This window comes from Carassius carassius, unplaced genomic scaffold, assembly GCF_963082965.1.
Source record: "Carassius carassius unplaced genomic scaffold, fCarCar2.1 SCAFFOLD_71, whole genome shotgun sequence".
Lineage (NCBI taxonomy): Eukaryota > Metazoa > Chordata > Actinopteri > Cypriniformes > Cyprinidae > Carassius > Carassius carassius.
Window position 1 is genome coordinate 146,664 of NW_026775165.1, and position 10,414 is coordinate 157,077.

Genomic DNA, 10,414 nt, shown 5'->3' on the forward strand with positions numbered 1-10,414 from the left:
TTTCATGTGGATCAAACACATTTATCTCCAACATTTTCAGTACTGTAACATAGTCACAAAGACAAGACTTTATTTATTCAAACCATAAACAAAACTAACATGATTTAAACATACAACGCTTGGCCCTTTCAGACTCAAACATAAAAACTGAAAAATTACATTTGGATTTATATGTGTGAGAAAGTATCTTTATTTGTGTTACAAACATTAAAACAATAACAGAACACTATCTACGGTACAATCAAAACTGAAAAAAATCACCTTTTGGATGAAATTTGAAGCTTTACATAACATCTGAATCTGTCCTCGTCACACAGTTTCTGAAAGATGAAGCTCAATCAGCAGAACCACACACTAATTCTCAAACTTTGACTTCATAAAACACTTTGCAAAACACAACTCACAGTTCTCTATGTAACAGAAAAATCTAACAGGAATTACAGTTTTTTTCTGAATCGGTAAAACACTAAACCCCAATCTCTGAACTGAATTATGACTAGCTTAAACTGGTCTGTCAGTCTTTCTGCTAACCCTTAAACACATTCAGGCGGACCGGCTTTATTTGCTAATCTCATGCACTCTTTTTGAAAAACTCTAAACACATTCTCATTCACTTAAACACTTATCACACTGTGATGCATTTGTGCTGCAAAATGTTGAACAACATTTCAAAATTGTTCACATTTGTTTCTAATGATGTAATCAGTTATCTATTAAAATCTTTAAAAAATCATTAAAAATAGTAAATCTGAACTTACAGTATCTGAGTGTACTATAAGATGCTATTCATTTAGAGTTTATTTGACCTTTTTGGCCTTTACAGTTGAACTGCAGTATTTTTGCAGTATCCAAGTGCTGAATACATAACATCATTCAGTACTATCCAATATTCAGCACAATACTATTCTTCAGTAGGCCAGTACAATATAACCTTATAAACCAAACTCATTTGCAATTACTATACTTTTGTACAGAATTTTAAAATTGTCTACTCAGTACTTGTGTGTCTGAATTTAGTTTAAGTATTTGGATTTGTGTTTAATTGAAATCCAAGAAATGTGTTTTATCAATCCAGAAAAACTGAAATATTATGGCAAATGTGTTTGCAAATTTTTGTTTTGGATCTGAATTTGTGATATTTTGTATGCAGTGCTTCATTTTGCAAGAGATGTGAGGCAAAGTTTTGAAAATATGTGTAAGCAGCTGAAAAAAACTGTAAGATCACTTGATAGACATTTGATAGTGCACAAGCAGTTAGTCAAAGGCTTCATTTAAAATACTAATTCATTAAATCGGTTCATTTGAAAATTCACTAAAATTACAATAATAAATATTTGTACTGTAGCTTTAAATCATGCTGGGATGAGCGAGTTCAGATGTGATCAGATGTGCAGCTGAAGTCTCCAGCCAGTGTTTGCCAATCTGAGTCATAAATTCACGAGTATCAAGTTTTCATCTCTGGCCGTTTCCTTTCTTCCAAATGAGCCGTGTGGATCAGAAGCATCTCTTTCGAGTCGGTCGTGACTACATTGTTCCTAATCCTCGGACGGTCCTCGCCAGCAGCAGCTGTCCTGTGCAGGAAACACTGGAGATAATGATGATGTTTTAACACGCTCCACAGCAGCAATCTGTTAAACGTTGACCTGCGCAGGTCAGGCAGAACTACTACGTCTACTGTGCCAAAATCTGTAAAAGTCCAGCAGCCTTATTTATGATTTCATTTATAATCATCAAGTGTGCCGTTACAGAGGGGGCAAGCAATCAGTTTCACCATTTAGAGCCGTAATGCATCCACAGTGACATTAGGAGGGATTTATAAATCTAGCGGTCGGAGTAATTGTGGCTGTGGAGCTTTTACAGCCAGCTGTAAGCGAGCGGCGAGATCCACACAGAGAAGTGCAGCACATCCCGCCCGATCGAGGTCACTCTCGGAGAATCCCTCCCACCGAGGCCTTCCTCTGCTGCACATGTGAAATCCATCCCGGCCGCGTTTATAAGCTGCTCTCGCTTGCACCATCAAATGGAGAACATATTGGCAGAAAATGTCGGTTCTTTTGAGAGCCCCTGCCGAAAACAGCTGAGAGCCGCCGCTGCACGTCTGTATCGCGTTCCAGCCTCAGCCTCCTTTAATTGCTTGGCCACATGTCAAAGGAAGTTCTGACTGACCTCCTGAAAAACTGTTAAACTGGACGGATCCAGCCGCTGTCAGGCCCGCGCCTCCAGAAGGTGTTTAATAAAACCCTGGTACATCCTGAAGCCCACAGGCCCATAAATCAGCTCTGGTACTGGCCTGTGTGTGTGTGTGTGTGTGTGTGAGTGCTGGGCCAGAAGGCTCTATCGCTGGCTACACTGTGAATACAGATGCTGTGGCCGCTGACCGATCCGCTGCAGCTCAGCTTGGGTTTCACTGGACCGTGCAGGTTCTGCAGGCTTGAGCAGGTCCTCCTCCATCTGACTCCCTGTCCTGCGTTTACAGCGCTGCGCTGGTGCTGCTGTGTATCGGCTCGTTTGGACCTCCCAGAACCCGCAGCCGGCCATCATTCCTCCCTCACGTCACTGTCATAAACAGCTTAAACCCCTGATAAAAGCACAAATACCTTCGCAGAGCAAAGTAAGGCATTTATTAAACATTTCTTGTCACCATGAATATGATGTTCAGAAGCGCATTTCTGTGACTGACTCAAACACATCTGATGTGTTCCTGTGAATGAGCCTGTCGTGAATAACAAACTGTTTCCAGCAGAAGTGTGTTTGAGTCTAGTCAGTCTGATTGAGGTGTGTGTGTGTGTGTGTGTGTGTGAGCTGCAGCACAGCTTCATTCAGAGCATCTCACAGTAAGGTTAAGTCATGTACTGTACAGGTCAATCTCAGAGCAGCAGAAGACGGTAAACAGTTGTGAACTCATTCTCTCATCTCTCTGTCTGTCACTCAGGGTGATGTATGTATGTACAGTATCTTCAGATGTCACTCCACTAGATCACAGAGATGTTCTGCTGCAAACCAGCGAGACGGAAACACATCAAACAGCAGTCGAGTGCAGGATGATTCACGGCTGATCTCAGGACGGTGTGTGGCATGCGTTTGTTTCTCGCTGCATGTGAAGTGTCACGTGTCAGAGCATCTCTGTGTGGAGGCCTGTGGTGTTTGCTGAAGTGTTCTGGGAGTCTGTCCTGACTGAAGGTGATGTGAGCGTGGAGGCTGTATCTGGAGCGCTGGGTGTTTCTGAGGCGGGGGGGTTCGGCTGACATCCTGTCTCTCTGTAGCTGCTCCGTCTCACTCCGGCTCCTCGCCATCTCTCAGCCTGTTCCAGGTAAACTTCACCTAACCTACAAAACCTCTTTCCTTCAGTCTACTTTCTGAATGCGGCTCCAGACAATCGAACGGTTCGGAGCCGTGTGTCGAGGCCTTTCGATCGAGCCGTCGCTCGTGCTGTGAGTCTTCATCACTTCCTGCTGGAGAACCAGAAAGAGTCAGATATCTTTATAACAGTTCAGCTAGCCAGCTGTGTGTGTGTGTGTGTGTGTTTCTGCTGTAACCTTCACACACTTCTGTGGAGGATCAGTGTGTGTGTGTGTGTGTGTGTGTGTGAGAGAGAGATTACAGGCAGGGTGTCCAGACACACAGATATGTGTGCTCATAACTGACTGATTAGTGGGTATTTCTGATCATTGGACAGCTGACACAACTCAGCATGCTCTTTACGGCTAAATTAAACTCTTTCTATGCTCTTTCTGCTGCTGCTGCTTCATTAAACTGGGTAAAGGAATCTGATAAAAGAATAAATGGATGAAACAGATCTATACAAGACATTCAAATCAAACAGAAATACAGCGTCTCCTGTGTGACAGTGTTTGGAATTGTCTGCAAGTTTGTGATGTTTTCACGGTTTGTGTTTTTCTGTTCTACATAACCTGTTTACTGCAGGTCTTGTTTTGAAAAATTAAGTATGAATTCAAAAGTAAAAAGAATGATATATATATATATATATTTATTTATTTATATGAGGATGCCATTTTAAATTTACTTTCATCAGATGTTGCTGTTGACTGATTTTATGACATTTATGCAGATATTTATTTACATTTACATTTATTCATTTAGCAGACGCTTTTATCCAAAGCGAATTACAAATGTTGACAGTGGAAGCAATCAAAAACAACAAAAAGAGCAATGATATATAAGTGCTATAACAAGTCTCAGTTAGCTTAACACAGTACACGTAGCATGGGATTTTAAATAATATAATAAATGAAAAAAAACATAGAATAAAAAAAGAATAGAGCAAGCTAGTGTTAGAGATCTTATATATATATATACACACACACACACACACACACACACACACACACACACACACACACACACATACAATTGCATAATAAATGAAAAGAAAATAGAATACAAAAAGATTAGAAAGGTAGTTAGATTTTTTAAAGATTAGAATTAGAATAGTGAGTGTTAAAGTTAGAGGGTCAAATAAAGATGGAAGAGATGTGTTTTAAGCCGATTCTTGAAGATGGCTAAGGACTCAGCTGCTCGGATTGAGTTGGGGAGGTCATTCCACCAGGAGGAACATTTAATTTAAAAGTCCGTAAAAGTGACTTTGTGCTTCTTTGGGATGGCACAATCAAGCGACGTTCACTTGCAGAACGCAAGCTTCTAGAGGCACATAAGTCTGAAGTAACAAATTTAGGTAAATGGGTGCAGAGCCAGTGGTAGTTTTGTAGGCAAACATCAATGCCTTGAATTTTATGCGAGCAGCTATTGGAAGCCAGTGCAAATTGATAAACAGAGGTGTGACATGTATTCTTTTTGGCTCATTAAAAATTAATCTTGCTGCCGTGTTCTGAATTAATTGTAAAGATTTGATATAACTGGCTGGAAGACCTGCCAAGAGAGCATTGCAATAGTCCAGCCAGGACAGAACAAGAGCTTGAACAAGGAGTTGTGCAGCATGATCCGAAAGAAAGGGGCTTGATCTTCTTGATGTTGAATAAAGCAAATCTGCAGGATCGGACAGTTTTAGCAATGTGGTCTGAGAAAGTCAGCTGATCATCAATCATAACTCCAAGGCTTCTGAGTTGATGTGCCTAACTGGATGGTGAAATATTAAATATTAAATATTCTTCTGTAACTCTGAAGCTGATAGAAGACAGATCTGACAGTAATGAGTTTAGAGAGTTTCACTCTGCGACCGATAGGCGGCGCTCTTCACTCAATCAAACACCATTAATCTCACTGTCTCTGCACACGTAAGATCTAAAGTAAACACCTCTTATAACACAGGTGAAGTCCAGTTGTTTCAGTCGAAATAATTGGGAAGATCGGATAAAATGAAGCCTCACTGATATAGACCTATTTGCTTTGTTCATCATAATCATATCTGCTCATCCACAAAACCGAATGAGCTGCTTAATTCACCTCAGTATAGACCACATGAATGCGATTTAAACACAGAATAACAATTATTTATTTTAATGTATTATTATTATTATTATTATTTTATTTCTTTATTTTTTTAAGAAAAATGCTATAGACTAATCTCTGACAAATCACCGATAAAATTTAAGAAACAAAAACAAATAGTCTGCTTTATTTAATTATTATTATTTGTATTTTTTTTACATAAATAAAAATTATTTCCTTCGCTGTAAACGACATATAATTCATAGTCCTATGTTCATTTGTAATACATTCTGGTCAGATAAAAGATATTTAGGCTATATGAAGATTAAATAAAATAATGTATTTTGCAAAACACTTTTTATGTTAAAATGTTTTTGTAGCTTACATATTCCGTTAATTTAGGAAATAAATTAGGCAATTAATAATTAAGAAATTCATAATGTAAGCTTAATGGAATTGTGATGAGTGTGACTGGAGATTAATTAAAGTTTTTTTTTATGTATTAATGTTTAAGGTGAGGTTTATGTGTTAAATCTTCACTAAATAAATCTGCAACGATTACCTGAACTGAGCCGATCAAAGACGAATCATTAACAGCCGCTGAATTCTTCAAAGGATGGATTATTTAAAAATCATCATTCTGTCTTTCTTCACTCTCTCATGAGTCATGTTACTGTGAAACACAAATGACCTTCCAGTTTTTACAAATGTTTGGAACCAAACACCACTACATTTAATAGCTCCCCCCCAAAGTGTGTGTGTGTGTGTGTGTGTGTGTGTGTGTGTGTGTGTGTGCGATGGCGGTGGAGGGGCGGGTCCGTGAAGCTCCGCCGCTCGAGCTAGATCAAGCACCGCGGGGTCCGGGATCCAGAGCAGGTCCCGAGCAGAACCGAACTCGAACACTTCTGAAGCTGACTCGCTTTATCATGTTCAGACTGTAGTTATGAACTTGAGCTGAAGTGTGTGGATCTACAGTCGAACTGCAACCTTTGGCATTGGGGGTGAGAAAACAACTTTATTCTGTTTTAATAGAAAAGCTCGAACTCTCATGCGACGTGCTGTAAATTTAAATACAAAAATGTTGCTTAAGTTACACGATTTATGATGCAGTTATATTCCAAGAACGAGAATTAAAAAAAAAAAAAAAAAAGTTTTCTCCCGTTGTAAAGTTCGGTTGTCGTGATTGGTAGATCTAATCACATCTGGATCAGTGTGCAAGAAACAGATATTAATAGAAACACACTCTGTCTTTTAGAGGTCATCGAGCTGTTAATGATCGGTGATATAGGCCTATTTTAGATTTGATTCATAATAATATTTAAACAGAGTGAAGCAGTCTGGTATCTGAAGATCTCAAACACTCTAAACTGTTCCTCGGCATCTCGTTGTCCTTCAGAGGTTTAACTGAAGTTTAATATTAGTCCTGTTAGAGTCACTCGCGTTCAGGATCGATCCGAGATCAGTGTCCAGTCTAACTTTCGCTCTAGATTTCATTTCGGCTCGTTTCGTGGTTTTTTTTTATTTTTGATGACTATTAGCCTATGCATATATTTTATTTATTTATTTATTTTTTCCTAAAATATACCTGTCTGTTTTAAGCGCGTGTTCATGATTGCTTGTTTAAATAGTGACCGAGAACGGCACGAGACAAAAACTGAAGAAGAAGAAGAAGAAGAAGAAGAAAAACATAGCCTATAAAAATAATAACAAAGGATAAAAAAAATCTGGGGATAGTAAAATTACGTCAGCATGAACAAATGTTTTGCATGCGAGAAAATTAGAAAAAGAGTAATTAGAAAATATAATTCCTGTTGCCCATGTGTTTTTCCATGTAGGCTAGCTATCATGATTTGAGGAAAGAAACAACTTTTGAAAAGTAAGGAAAACAAGGCGTTGTGTAATGCATCGGTTTGCTTGTGTTCTCAGGATCCTGCTGGAGTTCGGTTCTGAGATGGGCAGTAAAGCTTTACCGGCGCCGATCCCGGTGCACCCGGGGCTGCAGCTCAACTTCTCGCTCCTGCAGACGCTCAACGCGTTCCCCGCCGCCGTGGATCATCTGTACGGCCTGAGCTCGCTCCAAACCATGCAGATGAACCACTGGACTCTGGGCTACCCAACCGTTCAGGGCCTCGTGGACCCGCGCTTCACGTTCTCCGCCGCTCTGCCGTTCGCCGCGCACCTCTTCCACCCCAAACACGGGTCCGTGACGCGCGTCGCTCCCGCGCTGCACAAGGACGGACCCAGGTTTGACTTCGCGAACCTCGCGGTGGCGGCCACGCAGCAGGATCCGCCCAAACCGGGCGATCTGGGCAAACTGTCCCCGGAGCGCAAGCCCGCGCGCGGCAGACTGCCGTGCAAAAGCAGAAAGGAATTTATTTGTAAGTTTTGCGGGAGACACTTCACCAAATCCTACAATCTACTGATCCACGAGCGCACGCACACCGACGAGCGACCGTACACCTGCGACATCTGCCACAAGGCCTTCAGGAGACAAGACCACCTGCGAGACCACAGGTGTGTGTGTGTGAGTGTGTGTGTGTGTGTGTGCGTGCGAGACCACAGGTGACCGCTCCAGAGAGTGTGTGTGTGTGTGTGTGTGTGTGTGTGTGTGCGTGCGAGACCACAGGTGACCGCTCCAGAGAGTGTGTGTGTGTGTGTGTGTGTGTGCGTGCGAGACCACAGGTGACCGCTCCAGAGTGTGTGTGTGTGTGTGTGTGTGTGTGTGTGTGTGTGTGTGTGTGCGAGACCACAGGTGCCCGCTCCAGAGAGTGTGTGTGTGTGTGCGAGACCACGGGTGTGTGTGTGTGTGTGTGTGTGTGTGTGTGTGTGCGAGACCACAGGTGCCCGCTCCAGAGAGTGTGTGTGTGTGTGTGTGTGTGTGTGTGTGTGTGTGTGTGCGAGACCACAGGTGACTGCTCCAGAGAGTGTGTGTGTGTGTGTGTGTGTGTGTGTGTATGTGTGTGTATGTGCGAGACCACAGGTGTGTGTGTGTGTATGTGTGTGTATGTGCGAGACCACAGGTGTGTGTGTGTGTGTGTGTGTGTGTGTATGTGTGTGTGTGGTTTATCAGGACTCAAATTTGTATAATAGCATGGGTATGACAGAGGCATTACAATCTAAAATTGGTTTATGAGGTCACTGCATATGTCCCCATAATTCAAACGGCTTTAAAACATACTAAATGTTGTTGTTTTTTTATGTAAAAATGCAGAGAGTTTCCTGTGAGGAGTAGGTTTCGGTGTAGGGCGATAGAAAATACAGTTTGTACAGTATAAAAACCATTACACCTGTGGAGAGTCCCTTAAACCACCGATACCAACGTGTTGTATGTGTGTGTGTGTGTGTGTGTGTGTGCTAGACCACATGTAACCGCTCCAGAGGTCCTGCTGAGTGTGTGTGTGTGTGTGTGTGTGTCAGGTGCTGATCGGCCCGAGGAGGTCCAGCTCGACTCATTCTCGCTTGTTTTACAGATATATTCACTCCAAGGAGAAACCCTTCAAATGTCAGGAGTGCGGGAAGGGATTTTGTCAGTCGCGAACTTTGGCGGTTCATAAAACCTTGCACTTGCAGGTAAATTGTCCTCATTTGTACCTTCTGTATATGTGAATGACATTCTGCACCAACAGATTTTTGTTCGTTCGTAGCTCTTAATTAAAATGTCATGTTTGGGCCTGTCGATGGGCCTATATAAACATCTGGGCCTCAAATGTTGACATTCAAGCATTTATTTTTGATGGAAAACTGAAGGGAATAATCCTTTGCTTGCTTCAAATCTGAACAGGAATCTCCTCACAAATGCCCCACATGCGGAAGAACCTTTAATCAAAGAAGTAACCTGAAAACTCACCTTCTCACCCATACAGACCTCAAGCCCTTCTCCTGCGGCCGCTGCGGAAAGGTGTTTCGGCGCAACTGCGACCTGCGACGCCACAGTTTGACACACAGCCCACAGCAGGACTACTAACTAGTGAACTAACGAGTGCACACACGTCTGACGGACGCCACGGACTCGCTTTCACCAGAACAGACTCTGTGAACTCATGTAAATAAAGTTTATATCGTTGTTTCTATTATCATCATCTGCATCGGAACTCAACGCGTTTGGAACTGGGAGAAGTGATTGTTAACTAAAGCGTCTGATCTGCTCACATGAGCACAGGATTAATAACATCTGTTGCAGTCGAAGACAATACAGTGAGTGAGAAGAGACCGACACAATTCTGCTTTAATAAAAGAGTTATCTTTTTTAAATGGTGACTGGACTTTTGTAATATAGCCTATATATATATATATATATATATTCCCCTTATACGTTTTATTTTAATATGTTAGGGCCTACGTTATTATTTTATTTATTTATGTCCCGACATTTTTATCTAATTTCAATTATCATTTAATGGTCAGCAATAACCTATTTAAGTTTAGAGCTATTTGCCTGCTGACATTTCGAGTAGGCTACATATAGCCTAAGTGTGAAAAAAGTTAGAAAATGTACGTTTATTTATTTTTAAAAGAATGTAGGCTATGACATTGTCTATAATCTGTCTGGACTTTCTTTGTTAATTACATCATAGGCCTGCCTGTCGATTTAATTCAGGTTATGTTTTGTGAACTGAACTAGAGTTTCGCATCGAGATGAATTCATGCTGTTAGAGCCGCGCATTAAATCACACAGCGAGCGCGTTTTAATGAATCAGCTCTAATAACAGTAATAGTGCACAGACAACAGACTCATGCTTTCATCTTAAAAACACACCATTTGAGCAAATATTTTGTGTAGCCTAGAAATAGTGTAATAGTGTAATAGTGTAAAATAAATAAATAGGCTAGCTAACGTGAAAAGACGACAGAAAGACAGATCTATGTTTATCAGAAGGACGGATTTCAGAAGATCGTTAGAAAAGACGCAACCGAAAATAGAAAAAGCTCATCAGGAAATTTGTAAATATAAAATCTAAATATAAAAAAGAACAATTATGGGCCCGTAAAATTAAACTCTTGAAATGAA

The 10,414-nt window shown here is 41.1% G+C and overlaps 1 protein-coding gene across 3 annotated transcripts; it reads left to right on the plus strand.

Moving 5' to 3' along the window:
• Positions 1-6,235: 6,235 nt before the first annotated feature.
• LOC132137493 (protein odd-skipped-related 2-like) lies at positions 6,236-9,657 on the plus strand. Of its 3 annotated transcripts, none has more exons than XM_059547518.1 (4): positions 6,236-6,407; positions 7,247-7,920; positions 8,877-8,976; positions 9,188-9,657. In XM_059547518.1, the coding sequence occupies exons 2-4, from the start codon at positions 7,307-7,309 to the stop codon at positions 9,368-9,370; spliced, it is 897 nt and encodes a 298-aa protein (XP_059403501.1). In that variant the 5' UTR covers positions 6,236-6,407; positions 7,247-7,306; the 3' UTR covers positions 9,371-9,657. The 3 variants fall into 3 exon arrangements, with proteins under 3 accessions (XP_059403501.1, XP_059403503.1, XP_059403502.1); XM_059547520.1 differs by having other exon boundaries at positions 6,237-6,407; positions 9,270-9,657; XM_059547519.1 differs by having other exon boundaries at positions 6,238-6,407; positions 7,333-7,920.
• The last annotated feature ends 757 nt before the right edge of the window (positions 9,658-10,414 follow it).